At 40.0% G+C, this 27,589-nt stretch overlaps 1 protein-coding gene across 2 annotated transcripts in view; it reads right to left on the reverse strand.

The window, feature by feature from the left end:
- Tmtc2 (transmembrane O-mannosyltransferase targeting cadherins 2) overlaps window positions 1-27,589 on the reverse strand; it is a 427,423-nt gene that overhangs the window by 338,923 nt on the left and 60,911 nt on the right. The window contains exon 1 of one of the 2 annotated variants that reach the window (XM_052165622.1): window positions 27,367-27,472. The exons of the other annotated variant lie outside the window; for it this stretch is intronic. Within the exon in view, the coding sequence (XP_052021582.1) occupies window positions 27,367-27,425 (59 nt within the window). The 5' untranslated portion in view covers window positions 27,426-27,472. Of the gene's footprint in view, window positions 1-27,366; window positions 27,473-27,589 lie in introns of those variants that run through there. 2 annotated transcript variants of the gene reach the window in all.

Genomic DNA, 27,589 nt, shown 5'->3' on the forward strand with positions numbered 1-27,589 from the left:
ATACACCAAGAAGAACTTTCAATCCTGAACATCTATGTTCCAAACTCAAGGGCACCCTCATTCGTAAAAGAAACTTTACTAAAGCTCAAAGCACACATTGCACCTAACACAATAATTGTGGGGGACTTCAACACTCCACTCTCCTCAATGGACCGATCAGGAAAACAGAAACTAAACAGGGACACAGTGAAACTAACTGAAGCTTTCAGTCTTTTAGATTTAACATATATATATATATATGTTAAATATATATATAGAACATTTCATCCTAAAGCAAAAGAATATACCTTTTTCTCAGCACCCCATGGTACTTCTCCAAAATCAATCATATAATTGGTCACAAGACAGACCTCAACAAACATAAGAAGATCAAAATAATCCTATGCCTCCTATCAGATCACTATGGAGTAAAAGTGGTCTTCAATAGCAACAAAAACAACAGAAAGCCCCCATACACATGGAAACTGAACAATACTCTACTCAATGACACCTTGGTCAAGGAAGAAATAAAGAAAGAGATCAAAGACTTTTTAGAATTTAACAAAAATGAAGGCACAACATACTCAAATTTATGGGACACAATGAAAGCAGTGCTAAGAGGAAAACTCATAGCTTTGAGTGCCTCCAAAAAGAAATTGGAGAGAGCATACACTAGAAGATTAAGGGAACAACTGAAAGCCCTGGAACAAAAAAAAAATCTTCCATGCTCATAGATTGGCAGGATTAATATAGTTAAAATGGCCATCTTGCCAAAAGCAAAATTCAACGCGATCCCCATCAAAATCCCAACTCAGTTCTTCATAGAGGTAGAAAGAGCAATTCGCAAATTTATCTGAAATAACAAAACAAACAAACAAACAAACAAAACAGGATAGCTAATACTATTCTCAACTGTAAAAGAATGTCTGCGGGAATTCATATCCTGGACCTCATGTAATACTACAGAGCAACGGTGTTAAAAACTGCATGGTATTGGTACAGTGACAGGCAGGTGGATATATGGAATAGGATTGAAGTCCCAGAAATGAACCCACATGTCTATGGTCACTTGATCTTTATCAAAGGAGCCGAAAACATCTAGTGGAAAAAAGATACCTTTTCAACAAATGGTGCTGGTTCAATTGGAGGTCAGCAGGCTGAAGAATGTGAATTAATCCATTCTTATCTCCTTGTACTAAGCTCAACTCCAAGTGGATCAAGAACCGCCACATAAAGCCAGACACACTGAAACTAATAGAAAAGAAACTGGGGAAGACCCTTGAAGACATGGGCACAGGGCAAAAGTTCCTGAAAAGAACACCAATAGCTTATGCTCTAAGATCAAGAATTGACAAATGGGACCTCATAAAATTACAAAGTTTTTGTAAGGCAAGGACACCATCAAAAGGACAAATCAGGAACCAACTAATTGGGAAAATATCTTCACCAACCCTACATCTGACAGAGGGCTAATATTTAATATAAAGAACTCAAGAAGTTAGACCCCAGAAAACCAAATAACCTATTGAAAAATGGGACACAGAGCTTAACAACGAATTTTCACCTGAAGAACTTCGGATGGCTGAGAAGCATCTTAAGAAATGTTCAACATCATTAGTCATTAGGGAAATACAAATCAAAACAACCCTGAGATTTCACCTCACACCAGTCAGAATGGCTAATCTTAAAAACTCAGGAGACAGCAGGTGTTGGAGAGGATGTAGAGAAAGAGGAACACTCCTCCACTGCTGGTGGGATTGCAAGCTGGAACAACCACTCTGGAAATCAGTCTGGCAGTTCCTCAGAAAACTAGACACGACACTTCCAGAGGATCCTGCTATACCACTTCTGGGCATATACCCAGAGGACTCTCCAGCAGGTAATAAGGATACATGCTCCACTATGTTCATATCAGCCCTATTTATAATAGCCAGAAACTGGAAAGAACCCAGATGTCCCTCAATGGAGGAATGGATACAAAAAATGTGGTATATATACAAATGGAGTACTATTCAGCCATTAGAAACAATTAATTTATGAAATAATCATGAACAATAAATAAATCATCATAAATAAATACATTAATCATCAAATAATAAATAAAAAAACAATTGGCAGGACAACAGCCATTTTAACCAATATCAAAAATTTTAAAACATACACATAAATTTTATGCTAAAAAAAAAAGAGGGGGTAGTACTTCTTATCCTGCTCCAGAAAATATTTCCCTAAAATTCTCATTTATGAAACTGCCAGGGGAGAAAAATTACCTCTGCTTTAAGAAAATGGTGGTGGGGGCTCTCTTGGGGACACTTTAGGGCTTAAGCATTAATATCCTAGCTAAAGAAATATCCTTGCTCATTTTGCTGGGGATAAATTACAGGCTAGACAAGTGTTCTTTAGTTCTCAAGATATAAAGTCACTACCTAGGAAACTTCAACAGTCCAAAAGATATTAATTATTTATCACAAATCAACAGATATTTTATCACGAACTGCAACACAATCAAAACAACATTGGGTTGAACAGTAACAAATCACTGTCAAGCTGCTGCCTGTATATAATTTGAAACAAGACTCTGAAGCTGCCAGAAAGACATAGAAGCCGGCTTTCCCTGGTGACAACCAATATAACTAACCCAGGAATAACTGTGAGGAGAAGAAGGGCAGGAAAAAGTTCAGAGGCAGCCACACAACATATAAATTTTCACTTGAACTCAATTTTCCCATTGAAACAACACAGTATATAAATTATAAGAAGGAAAACTATAGACTATGTACATACACACACATACACACACACACACTGCCACCTTTCAAATTTTTAAATTAAAAATGGTAAGGTAATGGGGACACAGCTCAATCTGCAAGAGAATATGTATAGCACCCATAAAGACCTGGATAGAAGAACATGTGGGAGGTGGAAGCAGGAGAATTAGGAATTCAACGTCTTTTGGTATATATGAGATCTTGTCTCAAAGAAAGAAAAGGAAAAGGAAAAAGACAAGAAAAGGAAGAAAAAAGAAGGTAGAGAGAGAAGGAGAGGGATGAAAGGAGGGAGGAAGGAAAGAAGGGACAGGAGGGAGGGAGGGAGGAACAGGAGGAGCCACAGAAGGAGGGAGGGCAGAAGGGAAGGAAGGAGGGAGGAAGGGAAAGAGGGAGGGAGGGGAAAGGGAAAAGGAAAGCAGGGAGGGAGAAAGGGAAGGAGGGAGGAAGGGAAGGGGGGAGGAAGGGAAGGAGGAAGAGAGGATGGGCAAACAAACATGGAAAGAGTTTTAAACTAATTCCTAAGAGTCTGTTCTTTTCTTTACACTTTATAGCTAGCTCTTCCTTTCCCAACATTGTTTTCAGGTCTACACCAACAGGTAGAGAGCTCACTAACACTTGGCAAAGACTAGAAATACTTGCAAAATTCCCAGAGTTGTCTTGAAAAAAATACATTATTTGGTTCAGCTTTTGTTTCAGGTAGGAATATTGGCTGCATTTATTCCTAAAGGGAGAATACAATGGGACAAGTGGAACTTAACTATAGTGTTCACTACACAGATGTCAGAATTGTCTTACTACTGCCATGACCCTAGCTACTCCCTCTGTCTGTAGTCCACTCAGGAGGACTTTCTCCAATGACTGAAATGTTTTGTATCCTGGCAGAGCTAAGAACAACTACTGAGCTCTTGACCTTTGTTTCCTATAAGGACTATTTCTTATTTTATTGATTTTAAACCGGGATTAACTCTTGAGGCTCTAAAGCTAACATACCAGATCAAACAATTCTGCACAGTTAAGGGATTCTCTGCTCTGAAGGGTGCTGATCTATAAATTAAGACCCCTGCTTCCCACAACTGAGGAGTTAAATGCCACTTGTCTAGTTGGCCATGGCACTTTAAGTAGGTGGTGGTGGTGGTGGGGTTATATCAGCACATAACACAAACATGATAATCAAAAGCATCTTGGAAACTGCTTAAAATACAAAGTAATAATTCTTAATCTGGCCAGTTTTTCTCACAAGTAGAAAATGAATTACTGTTATAGAATGACACACAAATGTACTTGTAGGTAAATCTGCATCTAATTATCCAATGAACAGTAGCTGTTTGTTGTTGATGATGATGATGTTGTTGCTATTGTTGTTTTAGTTTGAAGGGTCTCCTGTCTACCCAGAAGCACCTATGGGGATCAGAGGACTATTGGCAGGAATCAGTTCTAAACTACTATGTCCAATCCTGGGGACTGAATTTTTCAGGGGCAAAAGTACCTGGATCCTAGAACAAATATCTAATTCTGGTGCCTACTAGCATCCAAAAATGCATGCAGGTCTCCAAGCTCTCTCGGAGTTTTGAGTTCCTATTACAGATATCCATGCTGGAGTTCTGACTACTCTGAACTCTTCTCACTAGAACCCCTAGCTTGAAGTTGTCATGGGCTCATGTCATGGGTTTCCATTCCCCTAGTTTCTCATTCTTATAGGGCCCTGACATTTCAGCCATATGCACACTCTTCATCCTCTTGGTGTCTCTGTCTCACTGTATCTGTCTCTGTCTCTTTCTCTCCTTCTCTCTCTCTCCCCCTCATTGCTCCCTCTCTCTTTCCTCCTCTTACTCTCCCACTCCCTCCCACTCCTCTCAAAGCCAGGCTCAGTCTACTGGCCATATTCAGTATACTCTATTCTCTCCCTATACTGGGCTCTTCCAAATGCCTCTGGCTGTACTCTTCCTCATATCCACAACCAAATCCTACATGCAATCATACCTTGGAGCCGTCATCCCCTTACTTTATACAGAACTGAGGTCAGCAGACTGGGCAGGAAGCACCTTTTCCTTCTGAGACAGCTCAATAACCTCAAACCATTCATTTCTGACCTCTGCTTCAATGAATGTATTTAATGAGTCTATAGTATGTCCAATTAGTCACATGTGGTGATCAAGACATTTGTTAATCTCTTTAATACAGAACATAACACAATGATCGTAACAACCATAATAATAGTACAATTGTTCGGCAAACAGGTAACATATATAGTCCAGAAGGACAGAACAATAAGGACAGTAATGGACTCAGTTTCATTAAGTGCTAAAGGCTAAATGCAAGTCAATTTTTCTGATGGCTTTACTTTCAAAAATGAAGATCAAATTATCTCAGGGAAGCAGTGGTGAAATCAGTGGTCATGCCCACAAAGGCTTTGTAGATTAGCATAAAGCTTATATGGATTGAGGCAAAGCTAGAGTCTACTGAAAAGAAACATTACAAACCATCTATGCAAAGGAAAAAATCCTCCTGAAGTAAATACATAGTTACAATTTTCTGCAATAGACTGAAACATTTGATAATCTAAGGCCTCTGAGACATTCTTATAAACAAGAGGCCAAAGAGCCACCAGAAGAAAGTCAATTCATCAGATGCATACGTTTAAGAAATTTAATTGCCCTACGTATTTATTGCCATCATAATATTATTAAATGGGAACACTAAATTTCACAGACTGGAGGGTTTATGATTTCCTAGGCAAACGCAAGAAAGAGTCACAGTTTAACTTGCAGTTATGCATTTTATTAAGGACATAACGATAAATTACTGAAGGGTACTTAAATCCTAGTGTGAGTCACATCCTCACACAAACTCAACGCTACGTGTGATGCCTTACACTACAGAGAGGCACTGATTCTTCAGAGTTTGAAAAATGCTACGTCAAAAAACAAAAAACAAGAACCTCGGTCATGAAAAACATAGTAAGAGTTTCTATATGCATTCTTTTGTGCCCTACATACATGTAGGGAAGATGCTGCCTTGAACACAATAAACCCCTAAGTCACTATCATACTTTCACCTAAGTTCAGACTGCACATAATCCTCCATCACAAGTTGTTATGAAAGTAATACTACAGGGCTCTCCTGACCCTGCAATTTGTCCTTTGTGGAAAAGGAGAAGCCTGCTAGTTGTCAGCTGGAAATGACCTGAGCATAATTCCCTTAGTTCCTTCTTGCCCTCTGGGACTCTCAAGGAACCAGATGTATGCTGTGATCAAACTGGTGTTATCAGAAAGTAATGTGTGATTTCCTACATTCTTGTTTATTTTCCCCCATGTCAAATATCTATCTGACTTGACAACAGCTGCTCCAAATGCTACCTTTAATGACCAATAAGTAAGTATAGAGGCATGGGACAGACTTTACCAACATTGAAAGTTTTACAGAGGCATACCAACATGCCCAAACTGATGACTTTCTCGTGGATATTATGTGGAACCTAATTAAAAATGACATTAAGGCCTTCAAAACAACAAACTAACAAAAATAAAAAAAAACAGGCCCACCCTCAGAAAACTATCCAGCACTGTGAGAAGAAAACAGAGGACGCTTGTCACGATTCCACTAACGTAGCTTGGTTTGCAGGATTGAGAGCTGGAAGTGAGGCCAGGCCAGGAGAGATGAGACACACACGATTTAGCCTAACTTGGAACAGCTGTGCTGAAAGGCCCATGATTCACACACTTCTGTCCACACACTGAAAATCAAGTGTTCTAGAGCCTTTTTCCTGTGTTAAATACAGCGACAACAGAGACCAGGTGTTCAGGTCAGAGCAAAACCAGAGAAGTAGGGTGTGAAGTTCAGCAGCACAGACATGAGAGGAGAAAAGAGATTCAGAATTCTCATGCCACACTTTGCACAAATGAATCTTCCACAACTCAGCCTCCTCTTTCTCTTTCAGAACTTTCAACCTAGAACGCTGGTATCTCTCAAGCACCATTCTAACTCCAGTTCAGAGAGGGGGAAACCATAGACATTCTCATGACAGCAAACTCCAGATCTGAAGAGATCTTTACACATGCCAGCATGCACAAAAAAGAAATGGTAAAACCTTTAAAACATACACACACAGAAACATATAGACATTGACACATGCATACATACACATAGACAGATATATACACACATATATATACACAGACATAAACACACACATACATATACACAGACACATGCATACATACACACAGACATACACACATATATATACACACAGACAGATACACATACACTCAGACAGTCATACATATGCACACATACATACACACAGTCAGACACACATATATACCTATACACAGTCACACAGATATAGACATACACATATACACAGAAACACACATACATACACACACAGTCACAGATACAGACACACACACAAACACACAGAAACACACATACATACACACACAAATACACAGAATAAACACACATATGTGCACATTCACATAATATATAAACAGAAGCACAGACATAGGCACACACAGATATATACATAGGCATACACACACACATATATATACACAGAGATACACATGCATACACAGACTCACTACAAACATACACAGAGACACAGACACACACACACACACAAACACATACACACTCTGCAAAGAACACTCTGTTGTTTAAAAAGACTGAGTTGGGCATGTGGGAACTTTCCAGAAGTCCCAGCTTCTTAAGAGCCTAAGAAGGATTGCCTGCCCAGCCTAAGCAAGAGGGGTGGGGGTCGGGGGGAAGGGAGGGCGGATAATAGTAAGAGAAAAGTAAATGAGAAAGAAAACTTTATCTTGCTCTTGTATTTTCAGTACATCTCAGGACAGCCCAGCAGGAGGAATGGAATTTGGACAAAGGACAAAGAGGGTCATCTGAAGGAGCCTTCTGAAGGATCAGATCTGAAGAACTGTTGAGAGCAGAGTGGAGCTCCATTAGGATACTGAGACTGAAAATTCAACAGTTTACCATAAGGAGACCTATCAGACCAGACCACTAGGAAATAAACTATATGCAAGAAAGAAAAGACAACCAGGTGACAACATGGGAGATGGGGTGTTAGGTAGAAGCCAGGCTACAGATGGCTTAGGTAGCCCTGGAGAAATAGAATGGAAGAATCCTTTGAGAAGAGGACCCTGTGGCAGTCTGAGGACTTCCTTGCCTCCTGCTGATTGGAGGGAACTCCCACGGACAGGCAAAAACAGTTTGCCTTTGAAGTATAAGAATTTTAAGATTGCTAAAAGCATCAAGGGGGAAAATTATTTGAAAGCTACGGAGCTCAGAAATATGAATCTGGCTTCGAACTTGCTGGAAATCAAAGAAGCAATATTGTCAATGGAAGAACAACAAAACCACACACACTGTTCATTTAAGACTGACAACAAAAAATAAAACCAGGTATGCAATGGCCCTTTCAACTTTCTATGGGAAAACAGTTACTTCTATAAGACTGCTCAGCCCTAAAAATGATATCTGCATCAACCGCTATTGACCACCAATGACCCCAACAGAGGAGAAGTCCCAGAAAGAGTCTAAAAGCTGGAAAGCGGGCTGATTCTGTACTTGGCACAGCTATCCCATATAGACTCATAACAGCTGTGTTTACTCACACACAAACTGTACATGATCAAGCCAGGCCAACTCCCCATATAGATGGGTGGGGTGCTCTGCAGATCTCACCCCTTAGAGAGGAGCGAAAGGCTTTTGATACTTGCTAGGGAAGGAAAAAAAAATCATTCTTTTTCAAGGGTGTGACTACTGGCAGATTTCCCACATTCCAGGGAATGGCCCCACCCCTATGTTCATATTGGCAGCACTAGATGGATCTACTGAGGTACAGAAACATAAATAGGTAAATGAAAAAATTAGACACGATGTGGTGCAGGCAAAGGATGTGTTGGTAGCAAAAGGGGGAGTTGATAGCAAGAATTGGGGGGGGGGGTGATATGACTGTATTTCATCATCACAGGTATGACATTCTCAACAATAAAAAAATATATAACAGTAAAGCAGTATTATTTATTCTTATGTATTCACATACAGAGGGGCAATGACTGAAGAGAAGCAGTTGGCAAGATGGCTACATGAAAACAACAGTTTTACTGTGTGAAGATCTGAGTTCAAATCCCCTAAACCCATGTATTTTTGTTTAGTTGGTTGGTTTTTATTTGGGGGACCTAATTTTTGTTTTTATGAGGCAGGGTGTAACTAAGTAGATCCGGCTACCCTGGCGGTCACTCTATAGACCAAGCTGGCCTCCAATTCAGAGACCCACCTGCCTCTGCCTGCCAAGTGCTGGAATTAAAGGTGTGTTCCACTCTGTCCAGATCCCCCCAAACCATAGAAATCCTGGTGCATTAGTATAGTTCTATAACCACAGTGCTCCTAGGGAAAGAGAGCGGCCAGCACCCAGGAAGCTTGTGACCTGCTAGCCTAGTTTATGCAAGAGTAGACAACAAATTGACCATTTCCAAAACATGGTGGACTGCTGACCTGTGCCTAGACTTCACACACACACACACACACACACACCATACACAACACACAGCACACACACAGACACAGATATACACCACACACCAAACACACAAACATACACTGAAACACAATACATACACAGCTATATTAGAAAAAAGGCAAATGAAACTAGTAATTCCTTACATATACTACACATAGGAAAACACTAAAATAATCTATCAAATAGGATCAAACAAAAATGTAGTAAGTAAAATCGAAAAAAACATTACTGAAAGAAGGCATCAATGTTCTAACAGGAATCAGTTAATGAATGAGGCAATATATGCTTGTGTTCCTTTTAAATTCAAGGTGAAAATTTGTTGATCTGGCATGTTCCCTTGCTAGTTCCTATAACTCTCTGCCCCAGGGACCTGGCCAGCCATGCACTGGATATTCAGAGGTTCACTGGCCCGGAGCTCCCAAATAATCTCCACTCAGCTTGCTCAGTTCCCATTGGCAAGTCACTACCACCCCAACCCCACATTTCAAATCCCCTATGGCCTTTGTGGAGCACCTCAGGCAAACCCAGACTTAGCCGCTGTACCTTTCTCTCATGAACCCAGATGAGCCACCTGCATGAAGGAAAACGCAACACAAACTTAGTTCAGAAACAATCAATCTCTGGGCATAACAACTAAAACCTAATCTAGTAAGTGTTATGAAAATCTGATCTCTCCAGTGGCAGATCCTTGTGTCACAATACTAGGAAACTCTTTCAGCTTACATTTTACCCCTCTGCTGTCCCAGCTCCAAAAGGAACCTCCTCTCTACTGCTTCCTCTCTTCTTTCATCCAAACTGGAAGTCCCACCTACTCACCCAGTGATTGGCTCCTTTATTCATTAGGGGATTGGTTCCCAAGAACAGCACCAGGCCTATCCACAACAAAAACTAATAGAATTTTTTTAAATGTCTTCCTCTTACTCTTAACTTTAAGCTAGTAATCCAGAAAAAAATAAAGAAATCCACCAAAGGCATGATGGGAGTGGAAAAAAAATCATATACATTATGCTTTGACACAGACAGGAGGCGAGGACGTAGAGAAAAACAAGGGACCAAACCAAGCCATGCAAGGACAGCACTAAACATCTGTCCACATTATGACACACCAATGTCATCAACATCTATGAAGCAATCAGAGCCCTATAAGCTAAATATAGATAAAAATATGTAAATGAAGTTTCACGCATACATATACATGTATGCATACATATTTATGTATACATGTAAGTATAAGTATATACATATGTATGTATTAGAGGCACAATGTAGGACAGGCAAGATGGCTCAGCAGACAAAGGAGCTAAATCCCCTGTTCTCAAATGGCAGGAGAGATGAGTTCTACAAGGTAGAGCTGTAATTTCCACCTGTATAACATTGCATTTACACACACACACACACACACACACACACACACACAAACACACACACACACACACACACACACACGAGAACACACACACACATGAGAACACACACACATACACATGCAGACATGCACACATGTAAAGGGTAGTTAATAAGACCATAGGAACTCAACTGTCACTGTTTGAGACCAAGGACTGTACAATGGAAGCCAGCACTCCAGTGAGTCTAATATCTACTCTAATAAAAAGCTTCTGGAAATTAGAGAAAATATTTTTTACTCAGTTCAGATCTATCAAAGACAAATAGGACATAAACAAACATAATAACAAAGATTTTTGAAGTAATAAAGCATTATCACCTAAACAGGGGATGGGAGTATATCTTAATAAATCACCAACATTCAATGGCATGAATGAATCTTTAAAAAAAAAAAAAAAACAAGAGAGAAATTAATGAGTTAGAGAAAAAGAGTACGCTGAACAGACTAACAACCACAAAAGCAATAAGGAGTTGCTGATGAAATTCTTTCTGAAGAGAAGTGGGCCAGCATGATTCCATAGAAAAATTCATGAAAACCCAAGGGACAGATATTCTGTCACATAAAATGTTTCAGAGAACATATAAGCATCCCAAATCATTTTATGATGCTAACAAGATTCAGGAAACATTGCCTGAGAAAAGAAAACCAAACCCTAATTTCATTCATGAATTCAGCTACAGAAGCCCCCAAATCTCACAAAAAGATTCCACAAGATATTAATACATCATGATGTGTTTATGCTAGCTCTCTTTGCTTGTGTAAAATTCATTTAGGGACAGGAAAATCATTAGCATAATTTTTTACATCGCTGTGAGGGCACAGGCAGCCAGACAGTTTTTCATGCATTTCTTTTAAAGGGAAGTTGTCTGTCAGAAGACAGGAGAAGGAACACACAAATTTATCTCTGCTCTCCCACAAATTCTGATGGAACTATTAAGAGAGGCTGTTTTGTTTGTTTGTTTGCTTTGCTTGCTAGCTTGCTTTCTTTTGTTCTGTTTTGTTTTTATTTTAGTCAAGAACTTATATTTAGTCCAGGCTTACCTGAATTCACCACTCATATGGTAACCCAGGCTGGCTTTGAACTCATTTCTCTTGCCTCTGCCTCCCAAGTATAAATGTGTACAGCAAAACTCAAGCAAGGAAGGAATATATTTTAAGGAGGGTAAGCAATTAAACTTTGTTTAAAGAACAAACTGGGTGTTCATTGTACCTTCTAGTAAATTGAGCCTTTTCTAGTGCTATATTCATTAAATAAATGCATGTTTATTTGAAATTTGTATTTAAATACTTAAATATTTAGTCCGCATTACATACCAGGTTGGTTGTTGCTAATTTCTCTTTTCCCCAGATACACTGTTGTCTCCTTAAACAGACAGCTTGCCATAGCTATCACTGCTGTTTCCTCCCTGCCTCATCCCGTCCCCTCTTCCAAGACTCCCCTTCACAAACACGACCCCCAAAACTGAAGAAATTGGAACAACAGAAAAGAGAACATCTACTTACTAAAAGAGAGCGCTCACCTCTTTGGGGATGCCAGTCTTTAATCCCAGCACTTGAGAGGCAGAAGCTAGAGAATCTCTCAACCAGGATTACATAGAAAGATCCTGTGTCGGAGGAGTTGGGGCAGGGGCAGGGGAGAGCTAAAAAGAGGGGAGAGAAATAAACATAGGAGTGTTGAGGATGTGGCTCACGTGGTAGAGTGTTAGCTAGCATTCAGAATGTGAGTTGCACAGAATTATATAATCCCACTTAACAAGTGGAAACTGGAGGATCAGAGATTCAAAGTCAAACCCATCTATACAGCCAATTAGAAGTCAGCCTGGAATGCATGAGACTCTTGTCTCCAAAGACAAAGGAATCAGGCTTACAATGTAGTTCACTAGTACAGCGCTGGCTTCTTTGAGACTTAGCTGTATGGCAGGTCTATGGGAGACGGGGAGTAACCAAAGATTACTTTTATCAACTTATTCTTTTATAATTTTATGTGTGTATACTCAGCCCACCCTTCCTTAGCTTCCTGTTATCCCTACCAATCCTTCATCCACCCACCAGATCCCACCCGCTTTCCTATATTTTTGCTCTGTTATAAAGATCAGTAACATAGTCAAAAGTGTTCAAGGCTCACAAGATGGTCCAGCAGGTAAAGGTGTTTACTATGCAAGCCTCAGGACCAGAGTTCAATTCCTGAAACCCAGGAACGAACAGACTCCACAAAGTTGTCCTCTTACTCCCACATGCTGTGGCACTTGTGTAAACACACACACACACACACACACACACACACACAGACACACACACACAGATGATAATGACCATGCTGACTATGATGATGATGATGATGATGATAAATGTTCAAGTGAGTCTTAGTATCACTCAGCTCTCACCATAAAAGGTTCTCTGGGTTGATTTAATATTACTGGTATTTTGCTCCCCAAACAAAAAAAGAAAAAAGAAAAGCAACAAAACACATCAGTTTCTGACGCATTTCAGCTGGCCTATCATATGACTAATTAGAATTAGGACTATCACTGCTCTATGTCAAACCGCATAGACATTTCCTCCAGAGCTAGGTTTTCCAGGCTGATCCTTAAAGCCCTGCCTGCTTCCTACACTGTCAGTAAAACACTGCTGTCCCTCTGATCCTCTTCAGGGTGCACACCACAATACAGACTCTTATCTGGGACCACAGACACCCAATCAGTGAGGTTACCTACCCTCTTCCCGTTTCCTGTTTTTCATCAACAGAAGATGGTGTTGACTAAATCCTCTCCTTGCGATAACCCTTCTAAGACTCAGGAAGAGGAATCTGCCTGCCCAGTGATTCACTTCATTTCCTTCTCCTTAGAGGAACCATGACCAACAACAAACAAGGTTGCAGATATCTAACTTCCCAAACTTACATCATTTTAGCCAATATCTCATGAGGATGGCTATTCTAAATCTAGCCTAATAAAAAGGGCGAATAGTCAAAGTATCAGAATGCATACACCTTTGTCCTCTTATCACCATGTCAATTTCCCAGACAGGAGAAAATGATATAATTTACATATATGTATATATGTATATATATATACATATATATGTATACATGTATACATATATAAATGCTACCTTTTCTGTAGATTATACTTTCTTCTGGTTTTCCCAGGGAAGAAATTCTAGAATTCATCCATTTTCTGTATTTTATTTATCAATTTTTCCAGTACTGGGGAACAAACCCATGGCTTAGCATATCCTAGGAAAGCTACATTTCCAGGCCTTATTTTTGTTTCGTTTTGTTTTCTGAGACAGGTCCAGTGAAATTGACTCATCTGACCTCGAAGTCACTAATAGCTCAGCAGGCCTGGACCTTGGAATCCACTTCCTGAATACTCCTCCTGTCTCAACTTTGAAAGTGGACGGGAAAACAGGAGTGTGTCATTTGTGCCAAGCATGACTCTGTGCACTGTCATCAAAGAAAATAATGCCTTTGGTCAGAGTCGGAGTGGCCACAGCACTCCTCAAAGAGAGAGAGCTGTTTGGGGATAAAATCCTATGTTATGCATGGGGAGCCCAGAAGGTTTGGTGATAAACATTTAAAGAGCCCTGCGGTAAAAGGATGAGATGGATGCTTCAGTCAAGCTAGGGATACAGAATGGCCAACCATGTGGCGGAGGGCTGCTCCCTGAGAGTAGAGCAGACACCAATCAATGGACATTTCCCAGAGCAGTGATCACTGCTGCTGCTGCTGCTGCGCTGAGCACAGACATGGCAGAAGGTCAGCTTTAAGCTGTTATCCAGTTGCACTGCAAACCTCTAGCTTACAGGAGACCTTCGTTAAGTCTGGGTAAGCAGCAGGAACATCAATGCGTTTCTTACCAATAAAGAGGTCAGTTAGGCAGAGCAGAGTCCCAGGGAAAGAAAAAGATCACAGGCAGGAAACCCTCAATGTGTAATAGGGATCAAGACCTGAGCAAGAGGCAGAAATGTATCATCTATCATCAGCAGTGGCTAAGAAAAATGTGAGCTTTCTGTGAATGCATACGGAAGGGAAAGACTCACAGAATGCCGTGCTTGGCAGACAGGCATTCAAGCTAACGTTGCCTAGAGTCTGAACACTTGGATGTCAGTGGCTTTGGATGGAATGTGTCTCCCCATGAGCCACCTCCATCCCAACCCTGCCAGCTCTTCACCTTCTGCCACCTGACCATCCATGAACCTCAGAATGACAATTCCTTAGCACACTTACCTACCAGGTGGGACAGTTAGAACTGTAAGCAGCTGACATCAGTGTCAACAATAGCCTTTATTGTAATACAAGGAAAACTGAAAGGTCTTCCATTTTTCTGGAACTGAAAGAAACCAGACTCTGGTATTACTAGACTTGCCGGAGATGACACATCTGGTAAGGGGCAAGAACCAGAACACAAACAACAATATGTCCCTCTCTGCTCATCTATGCCAGCCTGTGTAAAGTGCTCCTATCTCAGCAGGAAGATTCTCAGCCTCTAGGTATCAATAGAACCCTATTTTCAAAAGAAACCCAAGACTCACTGCAAGCCAAGGCTCTAGGGAGCATAATTTTATAAGATGGCCGAATATTCCCCAAAGCGAAGAATCCAATGAATAAAATCTATTGGGAAAAAAATAAAATTGTAAGATTACAATCCATTGGGAGAAAAAAAAAACTGAAAACAGGCACACCATTTTTTTTTTTGATGCTTGGATACTGTATCTACAAACACATAGTCAACTGGCTAGTCTTGCTAGGAAGGTGTTGGGCGTGAGGATATGCCCAGGTACAAGCCACGTTTTATTAAGTCTGACCATGAAATTGAAATAGAAACACCAAAAGGCAACTCTGGCTATTTTCCATGTGTAAACTAGCTACGCCCCAATTATATGCTTTATTTCAATCCTACAGCTAGCTAGACAAAAGCAACAGTATTAGATACATAACCAAAAATTTCAATTTTAAACATGATCACATACATCTTTATGGCTTTACATCTTAACTCTTCAGTTTCTAAGTCCCAGGCATTAACCTTTTCAAGTTGCAAATCCATGGATGTATGTAGTTACATTTTTCAGGCTAGCCTTGGGCTACCATCTCTAGAGGTGCACTGGCTACTACTTGTAACTGAAGTGTAGGGAAAACATGTCAACTATCTTTAACTTCTTACATTCACAGATGTTTATAAAGAAGGGGCTAACCACAAACTTTAAAATTATTATTTCTTAAAGTTTACGATGCATAAATCAACAGCCTGAAAACATCTTACAGAGGGCTAGAACTGTAATTCACTGCTTATGTAATGGTCTAACACAGGAACTGCTAAAATCAAGATCGCAATGTGTACATTCTTCACACACACACAAAAATCATCATTCTTGGGAAAATGTCAATGAAGAATCAAAGGAGGGCTGGAGAGTTAGCTCAGCAGTTAACTGTGCTTGATGTTCTTGCAGAGGGGACCCAGGTTCAATTTCCAGCACCTGTGTGGTAGCTCAGAACTGTCCAAAACTCCAGTCCCAGTGGATACAATGTTGTCTTTTGACCTCTATTGGTAGGAGGCACAAACACAGAACACTTACTTACATGTCATCCAAACACTCATAAACATAAAATATAAAATGTCTACATTCTTCTTTTTAAAAAAAGAACAAAAGGAACACTGTTGAATTGACACTTATAATCATGTTTACTTAAAGGTAAGATTTATAAAAAAATTTGTAGCAAATTGCTTTGATCGTTTTTGCATAATTCAGGCATTTTTTTGATAAGGTTGCTTTAATATGTACTAGCGACATCAAGACACATTCTCGTAACTTAGGTGTTTAAAAGGTTGATTTGCGAAGTGGATTTACTAAAGTGGGCTATTTCAAATACGAACAAGCCTCTTGCACAGTGTAATAGAATTATATAGGAAAATAATGTTTCTGTGTCCTATTTCACTGAATTGGTTACATATGATATTGTCATCTCTAATTCATCATGAAGTGGTAATTAGGGTACACTTTGCAAGATGCTTAAGGTATAGTACAGAGCCTAGCTCTTGACACCATACCTACCTACTGTGTATATAACTACACTGCTTCTTACAGTGGCACTGAGTATTGAAACTTCCTTTGAAATTCCCAAACCACATTAGATGCTCAGCTAATGGCTAAATGTTGACGTCCAGATATTAACTAACCCAACTTAAATCATTTTATGATACAATAACAGTTTTAATTATTGTTGGAGGCCTATTTTAGTCAGATGTGATAATATCCACCTGTGACTCCAAAACCTGTGAGGTGGCAGAAGGAGGCTCAAGCCAGTCAGGAGAGCATAAAATCCTAGCACAAAGATTGGGTGAAGGAGAGAGGATGTATGATATAACACATAAGGTGGTTTGAGTTTAATTTGCCATTTGAACAGAGAGTAATCATTCCACAACTTCATTGGCAGAGCAGCAGAGGACAGCTATGGACCATTTGTGGTGGTTTGGATAAGAAAGCCCCCCCCCACCCCTGCCTGATAGGCTCATAGATTGGAATATTTGGTTCCCAGTTGGAAGATTGTTCAACAAGGATTAGGAAGTATTGATCTTCTGGAGTAACTATCAATAGGGGTGGGCTTTGAGGTCCCAAAGGCCCAGGCAAGCCAAGTCAGAGTATCTGTCTGTCGGTCTGTCTGTCTGCCTGCCTGACTATCTATGCAACTAGTTATTTGTCTAGCCAACCATCCAGCCATATCTGCATGCAACATAAACTTATGGATAGATGTGAGCTCTCAGCTACTGTTTCAGCATAACTTCCTATCTGCCACTCCCCTCTCCACCACGACTTAAGCCTCTGCAGCTAAGCTTCATAATTAAATGTTATCTACTAAACATTTCCTGGGTCATGATGCCTCTTCATGGCACCTGACAGTAACTAAGAAACCATTTATAAAATTTTAGGTTTATGAAATATGCATTGTTGTGACCAATTTCATATGAATTATAATTCATATTTTCATCTTAGATCCATTGTAGACAGCTACAGGTTAAAGCCACATTGGTCTTTAACTACCTCAATATACTTTCAAAACAGACTCCCTGAGGATTTGTGTCAACTCATAAAACTGAGAGCATTATTACAGAAAATGGCATAGCAGAGTAAACAAGACAGAACTATGTAATATGGGCAGAGTGAATATTTAAAACATTATATTGAGTTTCTGTAAGTAAATGGCAGAAGATTTTAGAGAGCTCAGCTTTATTCCTACAAAGCTTAAAACTACATAAATCTAAATATATGCATGCATTTATGGTAAAAGAAAAAGTACGTTTTGAAAAGACAAGAAAGATAAACATAAAATTCCAGAATGTTCTTCATTATTGTCACAGAAACATAGGATTTATGTAATGTTACATATACCCTTTAACAGTTTTTTTTTTCTGGGTTTCTGTTTGTGTTTTCCCGTGCCTCCACAGCAATACTAGGGAGACAACCCAGGGTTATATGCATGCTGGCAAAGACCTCTACCACTAAGTGAAACACCCTAACCTGCATTTTCTTGATTTTTTTTTTTTTTGTTTTTTTGCTTTTCCTTCCTTCCTTCCTTCCTTCCTTCTTTCCTTCCTTCTTTCTTTCTTTCTTTCTTTTCTTTTCTTTTTCTTTCTTTCTCCCTTTCTGCCTTTGCTTCTGCCTTTCTTTTTATTTCTCTTTTTGTTTTTCCTTCTTCCTTTTTTTTTGACACATTTATAAAATTGTCAGGACTAGTCTTGAATTCCCTCTAAGACACGATAAACCTTGGGTTTCCATCCCCATGCCTCAGTTTCTAAAAATATCTATAATCATAGGCCTATGATAACAGGCAAGACTTAAAACTTTCCACCACTAGTGATAAAACCTTATTGGCAGATCAGAGGGCGAGCCAGGTTCAAGGGTCTTTCCCTTACTCTTAACACTGTGGGGAGTTTCACATAGGCGGACAGGAGCCAGGACCCTGTCAACTCAGAGGTCCTTGTGGACTAGCAGATTGTTGTAGTACTGGTCCTGGACTTCAATCAGGTAGCAATAGGTGGTACTTACTCTCCTGCTCCAGCCCCAGCTGTGTGTCCAGACGCTGTTGTTGGCACTCCGTCCTGGTTCAACAACACTGTCAGCTGGGTCTCAATAGTCCTCGGTCACAAGTTCTATCTGCTCCCGCTGGGCTCCATAAGGCATCTTGATCTCTGTCACTGTACCTTCCAGGGCAGCTTTCAGTGTGAGCTAAAACTTCAGCAAGCTCAAGACCCTGGAGCATAGGTTGTAAATCTGACCACTCACCTGCTCTTCTGGAGCTGTTCACTATGGTCAAAGGTTTTTTATCCACTCAGCAACTCCCATCCATGTAGTGAAATAGTCTGTTATTCTTCCTGTCCTTCCTTGCCACAGGCTCACATTGCCATCTCATGTCTTTTAGGATCCTGGTAAGATCAATACCAGGTACAGAATCCTACTCTATACTAATGAGACCACTCATCCAGGGTACTGATTTCCTCCTTCTTCGGGTATGCAAGCAGCTCCTTCAGTCTTCACTCTGCATCTCCAGGAACATACCATCAGAGTCTGCTCTTCCAGTACTCTGAACCAGCTCTTGATGTCAGCCTCCACAACAAAACTTAGGACCTTCCCCAACTCAAGCGTGTTTCAGAAGTTATGTGTAGCCAGATGGACCCTGTCAACATGCAGAACAATCCTTGTATTCCCAATGGTGGCATTGTGACGTGAAAGAGTGACATAGAGAGACACTGACCAGATTATAGGAGGATGATTTTTTAGTGACTTTGAAGGACTATACATATCGTAGTTCACATTTTACTTAGAATAAATGCCTCAACCACAATACCATGTTTGCCAATATTGTCATGAATTGTGATGGGTGGAAGTGGTCATGTCACTCTTGGAGATTCTAATCATACTTATTTAGGGAGCCTCACTTGTCCCCTCCTGTCATGCTTACACTTTGTCTGCAGCTTTGATGCTGACTATATTTTGCTTGATCCATACTCCCCAACGCCATTATGTTTCATCTGAGAGGTGAAATGTGTGCATTGGTTTCCTTTTCCATATATATGGCTTTGTGTTCACAGGAAAAAAAATCAAAGGAATTGGAGACATCAGATGCCACAGAGTCAAGTGACTGGTGCCACAGAGTAGAAAGACAGGATGAGTGACAATGAGAAGAAATCAAAAGAAACGATATGTTCCTGTTTTCAAAGAAAACCTTGTAACAGGTGCAAGGTAACAGTAAACGCTGAACAAACTGGATTCTTAAAGATGATGAACTCTACTTCCCAGCATCCATAGAGCTTTAGTTCACTCTTCAGTGAAGTGACTAAGCAAAAGAACAATATATACTTGTCTTAGGACTTATGGTTGTGAGCAGACACTATGACCAAAGCAAGTCTTATAAGGACAACATTTAGTGGGGGCTGGCAAATAGGTTCAGAGATCAAGTCCATTATCATCAAGGCTGAAGCAGCATCTAGACAGGCACAGTAGAGAAGGAGCTAAGAGTTCTACATCTTCAGCTGAAGATGTTAGCAGAATACTGGCTTCCAAATAGCTAGGATGAGGGTCTTAAAGTCCATACCCACAGTGACACACCTACTCCAAGAAGGCCATACCTACTCCAACAGGGCCACCTTCTACTAGTGCCACTCCCTGGATGGAGCATATACAAGGGCTGTCCACACACCATAACAATACTGCTCCAGTGTTACTACAGAAATGAGCAAGAGTTTAGATGAGAAAGCCAAAACAAATGAACAAACAAAAATATGTTGTAAACCAGAAACAGTGGCTCAGGTCTACATTCCCAGTACACAGAAAGTGGAGGACGGAGAGCCGCAGGACACTGGAGGCCACCCCACGCTACAGTGCAAGTGTGCATGAAGAAAAGAGTAAATAGAAAGGAGGAAGGAAGGAGGCAAGATAGAAGGGAAGAGAGAGCCAGTCAGTAGATGTTCAAATGTGTTTAATGAAATGTCCATGTGCTTAAGAACTGATATTTTTATTCCAAAGAAAATTACAAAAGGAAATAAATGGCACAGATGATGCAATGCTTACTTTGGCTTTAAACTTCCCTAACAAAGCATGACAAAGAAGGAGCAATGCTTCACTGAGCTCAACCCCAGGACACTCTTTTGTTCCTTGCCCATTCCTGGAAGAAGTTCTACAACTACACCAATTTACATCTCCACCAGAGCGTATCCACTAAAAAAAGAAAAAACAAAAACAAAAACAAAAACAAGAGCTGTCCACACACTGAAAAACATGTCAGATCCGAAAAGTATTTAGGTAGGGTGTTTTTCTTTTTTCCTTCACGTTTTCCTTTCATCCAGGGAAGTTAGCGGTTTCTTCTAGGAAAACAACCTGAACTAAAATACATATGAAATCCTTAGGAAATAGTGGTATTTTTATTATTGCCCCTGGGACACTGGTTCAAATTTTCTTTAGCAGAAAGCAAATGGCCTAAGAAAAAAAGGCTCAGATAAAGCCATTTTGGTGAAGCCTGTATGCTGTAGGGATGGGTAAGTTGCCCATCTGTGTATACAGCCAGTGGGGCTATTACATCTGCTATGTGGAAAGCACCCTCCAGAGCTTGAGTATGTTGCTAGGCCACAGGAAATGCTATCCAAGGGCAAAGATGCTACCAAATTCAACAGAGTTGTCATCAGACCTATTATCTCCCCCAAAGCAAAGCCTCCTCTGGGGTCTCTGTATGTTGGCTTTGTTTATATCCTGTGACTGTTCAGGACCCTGTGCTGAGGATAATTATTCAAATGCAGACAGGAGGTCTGTGTATTCCCATGCCTCATGCTGTGTCCAAATCTGGAAGCAGGATTCCCTGCCAAAGCTGCAAGGTCACATCAGAAAGGTGAGACCCTCAAGCTGCCGAGTTCCCGGCAGAACGAGTGCTCCTGAGTTCTTCCAGCCATTTCATAAAATACGCATGCTTTTGTTTCGACTATGACTTGCACTACAACAGTCAGACTGCTCTACCGGCCAAGTGCCCTTCCGTCCTTAATCAAGTTCCACTTACTGGGAAGCAGCGATGCTCTAACCTGGAGGGAAATCTGACACTAACAATTTAGGGGTGTCATTTAAACCTATTCCAGTCACAAGGGATAGAACCCCAACTCAAACATAAGACAGAACACATCAGCTCCCGCAACTACTCAGATGTTCACAAAGATTTGTACAACAAGGCTCACAGGACTTCATCTTACCAGTGACTGGGAGCAAGGCAGCCACCACCAGTCAGTCGCAGGCAGCCTCATTTACAGTGGGGAAAGAAATACAAGCATGAAAAGAAAAAAAAAGGAGCAGGAGATTGGTTGCTGGGGAGGCCCACTTAACACCCATCATAATCAGTTGCTGCTGCACTATACTTTTTAAAAGAGTCAACAGTCAAACAACCAAGCAATAAAACATACACTAAGTGCTGTAGGCCCCCTTCCCATCTCCTATTGAATAACGTTCTCAATAACCAGAACTCAGATTGCATTTCCTTAAGACACTGATGAATTTGAAAGGCTTTCTCCTTCCACGTGACTGCCAGTTGGAATATGGGCAGGAACTGCAAACACAATACGTCCAGATGAACTCTGATTGTAATCTCTACTCCAGGGATCTCTGATTGGGGAATGCCGCTCTCAGACACTTGGAAAATAATTATGCCTTGCATGATACCTTTCCCTGAGATGCTTTCTTCCTCTCACTTAGCTGCTCTCAAACACTGCTGTTCACAAGGAAATGGGCCCAGCTCCACTGTGCCTTTCGGAAAATCAAACCCAGAATGCCAGTTTCCAAGGTGGGAGTCCTTATAATCCACGTGGTGGCAATGGTCTGGTCTGACTTACCAGAGAGTACTTTTTCTAAGCAAGTGCCTCTCGCACAATCAAAATGTTCAACTTGTGACATTACTTCCTATAAATAAACTAGCATAGCACCTCTATTATTTTAACTAAGGGCTTATTAACCCAAGTGTCTAACCTGCAAAAGAACAAAATACTAGCCCCTTGGTTTTTCTTTGTGTCTTCCCCTGGCCCTTTGTGGTTTGTTGTTGTTGTTGTTGTTGTTGTTGTTGTTTTTCTCACAGAATTACACTACTGCAAAAAAAAAAAAAAAAAAAAAAACCAATAATGGAATATTTAGGAGACACAAAGAAGGGAACATTCTTAAAACAATGTAGTTGTTCTCACTGTTTTAGAAGGATGTCTTTACTCCTTCTTCATGTGTCAACACATTTCTGAGAAACAAAATACAAAGTAATAGAAACGCTAGCAGATGCCAATCATTTCTGGCATCCCCAGAAGAGTTGGTAGACACATAACTATAAACCTCAGTCCCTTCATTCTGGTGACATCTCCATTTATTCCTATTGCTCTAAGATCCCAGAGTGTCCCCAGGCCTTGACAAAACATGACCTACCCGTGCACCCTAGAGAACCCATTCAATGACTTCTCCATCAATATTTCCTATTAAGAGAGTACAATTCCTTTCACCTGGATAGCCCAAGGAGGGCTTTCATCACACTAAGACAAAAGCTAGCATTTAAAATCAATTAGCTTTCTCATCAAAAAAACTAGAAAGCATCTCAGATCTTTGAACATTTAAAGAGCTTTATGCATTAATCAATTGAGACTTCCAGAGATTTGATGCCCCTGGCTATCTCATGTGAAAGATCTAAAATTCACAAGTTACATATAAAGTTTTCATACCTTGAAAGAAATAGGCTTGCATAATTTTTTTATGGATTTTTCCAAACTTGGTAAACAAAAGTGGATTCATTTATATATTCCTCAGTTAAAAATCATTAAATCATGTAATATGTGAAATATTGGTAATACAATTTAAAACAATTTAAAACTAAGACCTTGATAGGACCACACTATGCCTACTCTTGAACTCTGGCCCTCCACACAGTAAAACCACCAATTAACTAAGAAATGTTTATATATGGTCTGTCTTTTTCTTTCTAAACCACAGGATAACTTATTCAAAAAAGAAGAATAATTCCATCATTGGAGGCTGGAGAAATAGCTAAGCTATAAAGAGCCCTGGCTGTTCCTTGCAGAGGAATCAGGTTCAGCTCTCAACACTCACATAAGAGATCACTCATATTTGGAACCCCAGTGTCCAGGGGTTCCAATACGTTCTTCTGGCCTTTGTGGGTACTGCGCATACACAGTACATATACTGTGCCTTCAGGCAAAACACCCATATGGCGAAAATAAAAATTTAAATGGTGTTATTTTATTTTCTATAGCTTCATTGGCAAGACAAAGTGAAAACTGCAGAATAAGTCACTTGCTCCTGTAAGCTGCTATAAAGTAAATGCCATGCCATTGATCTCTGCAGAATGATTAGGCCCCTGGTGTAAGAAGGCAAGAGTGTGAACAGAGAAGAGGAGCAGCCTAGAACCATTCACACATCATATACATCTACGTGAATGCTTCCTCAACTCAAACAAGAGTGACCTTACAACTCAGAAGGTACAGGAGTCTACCTGACTCAAGAACACACCACTCATTCAAAATGATGATAAAAGCAGCCAGAGAGAGAGAGAGAGAGAGAGAGAGAGCAGCCCCTGCTACAGCAGTCCTTCAGGAAAACCTGGCCTAGTTAACTGATGCAAGCAGGAAGGGGAGCCCCTCCCCCTCCTCCTCCTGTGAGATTTCAATGCTGGCAGTGCCATTGGCAGTGCAGATACCAGCAGGGATCAACAGAAAGATGGGAAACCCTCCAGAGATTGCCAAAACCACTTCATGAAGTTCATTGCTGTGATTTAAAGCAGAAGCCTCATAGCATTATTTGTCTTCAGAGTTTTGGAGAGAAGATACTCTCAAGTACCCACATAGATTTACAGTGATATAAAGTTTATAGCCTAAATTTAACATTAATTTCCTAGGGGCCAGCAAGATGGTGAGGCAGGTAAGGGTGCTTGCTGAGAAGCCTGGCATTCTGAGTTGCCTCCTCAAAACCCACATAGGAGAAAAGCAAGAATGATGCCCTCAAGTTGTCCTCTGACAAAATACATACCACATACACACATACACACATGCACACGTACACACACACACACAATGTAACACACACAATGTAACACTAAGTAAATGATCAACTGATTGCTATGCAGCATACAGCTTTCCTTTTAGTAACTAAAGAAAAAAATGCAGCTAGGAAATTCTTATAAGCAACTAAAGAATGCTAAGAAACAAAATACAATATCAAATCCATGAAAGAAAAAGTCTCAGGAGTAGGCATATTTAGTTAACTGCCACTTAGAAAATGTTTAACTTCACTGAAGTTAAAAAGTATCATTTTTGCCCCACGCAAGCTACAATAAATTGTAAAATGAAAATAGTGTCTAATATCAGTCTGGACAAAGAACATATTTTCAATGTTCTAGAGATAGTATAAGCTGAATTCATGTGGTCCTTTTTCTAGTTTTAGTGAAATACAATGGCATTCTATTCGTTTAACATGACAACCTGAAATGAAGGGAAAAATAGGCGAGGGGTAAATACAGAAGTAGCCATAAAAAGAAAAATCATACTTCAAATTCTATGAAGTTAACAATTTCCAATATTTTTAAAGGGGAATTAAAAAGGAGAAATTAGTGATAAGAACTATTGCCAATAAATGTTAAAGTCCTTATTTTAATTATGCACTATGTTTTATGAAATAGTGCAAATGACCATCTTTATTAATCTTAAAAAAAAAAAAACCACTAAGGGCTGCACTGCTGGATTACAGAGACGGCTCAGTGGTTAAGAGTTCATACTGCTGTCATTGAGGATCTGAGTTCAAGTCCCAGAACCTACACCTATAACTCACAATTCCCTGCAACACCAGGTCCAGGGGGCCCTGATGCCTTAGATCTCTGAGGACCTACACTCATGAGCACCTACCACTACACATATGTGTACACACACACATAGGGTTTTTTATATATATAAATTAAGAAATAAGGGAGGGAGAGATGGCTCATTGATTAAAAGTACCTGACTCACTGGAAGAAGATACGAATTTAGTTACTGGCATTCACACGGGATACCGCCTATCTTCTTAGATACCTAAATCTACCTCCAGGGAACATAACACATTCTTTTAGGCACCATGAGCTCCCATAGACACAGACACACCAATCAACTACCACACTAACACATGCACACACACACACAAACACATACACACACACACACACACATACACAAACACACACACATACACACACACACATACGGACATTCCAAGAGTCTGAATCTTCCATGACAACTTTAGGTGGGTTTTATTCTCCAAATCTAAGTGAATATATTCAACCTTAGAAGTTAACACTGTCTTATAAATTTCTTCTTGAAAATTAGCTCTCGGTGCACACACAGATTGCAGGCTCTGAAGCCATATCTGCACAGTTGCAAATTCTGGTTTCATCACTTCTGATTATTGTACTTCTCTCTGTTTAGCAACTTCCCCATAGAAAAGAACAAGGATCTCTTCATTTAACAACTCCCTAAGCATTCACTACCATTCACTAAACAGTACATCTTTTAAAATTTATGTATACATGTGTGCATATTCATATATACGTGCTGTCATCCATGAGGGCTAGAAGAGGGTACCCAATTCCCTGTAGCTGCTAACAGGTTATCTTAAGCCACACAAAGAAGGAAGCTCTTTTAACCCTCAAGCCATTTCCCGTAACCCAAAAGCACTTTATTAACTACCATACTAAGCTTCAGCCCTAAAGAGATATCAAATTCACAAGCTACATAGCGATCATATTGGAAACATTATTTTGATCATGAGTAAGAAACAGAAAAAAAATCACACATATGAAGTACTTTGTGCAAGGTTTGAAACAAAGGTAGACAATAGCCACAAAGTTTCGGTATTGATATTTTTATCTCCTAGGACTGACTGATAGCTATTATTATCTCACAGAATAGTAAAATTCAATAAGCTAGTTCAGTCAAAGCACTTAGCCTTAGGTGAAAGAAAAAAATTCGTGTATCTATCAGCTGTTATTAAAATATAATTAACATCCTGATTATTTCTCTAATTTCTTTTTGCTGCAGTGATGCGTGGGATAAAGAGAGTGAAAAAAATTGCTTTTTTAAAAAATAAATGGCAAGTCCTATTTTGTTTCAGGTCAACTTTCAAGAGCACAAAGAAAGAGGCTATTAGAGGCACTATAAAAAGTAGTTAAAGTCAGTCACTCCTTTTTCAGAACAATGGTTTTGAACTTGCAAAGTTTTCCTCTTTTAAAAACAAAGAGAGACTTTGTAACTTGTTAAACTGCATAAGAGTAAGCATTGGACAGTGGGGAACAATTGACGCCTGCACATTTTCCTATGTGAACTGTTCTTTTGCCTATCTTTTTAAAGACAGTTTCAAAATCAAGTTTATATCTGTGAGTGAAACCCAGAACCTCTTTCTGGAAACACAAGGCTTGCTATTGCTTTTATCTGTTCCAAGAAGGAACAATCAGAACAAAAAGACACTTGAGCTTTGAGCCAAGCTGGGACCTGGCAGTCAGGAGTTAAGTTCTGCACAAAATCAAACATGAAATTTGTAAAAGGGATCTCGGATCTTGGTCCAATTTTTACATAAGAGTGAGCATACTCCTATACTATAATAATTCTAAAAGGAAGAAAAGTTGTTACCCATGTGTCTTTGTAGAATGGAAGTCTGGGAGGGCGCAGGTTTCTTGTCTTCTCACCATGTGAATGCAAATGGCTGAATGTTTCCTTCTAAAGCAGAAGCAGTCCAAATTAAAAGAGGCTGGAACATTCAAGAGAAGCCAGAGTGATGTCATGGTGACATGAGTCCCCAGAAAGGAAAAGGGGCTGAGATCAGATCGAAGAACCCACTCCTCCTCCTCCAGTG

Source organism: Apodemus sylvaticus, chromosome 20 (genome assembly GCF_947179515.1).
Source record: "Apodemus sylvaticus chromosome 20, mApoSyl1.1, whole genome shotgun sequence".
NCBI lineage: Eukaryota > Metazoa > Chordata > Mammalia > Rodentia > Muridae > Apodemus > Apodemus sylvaticus.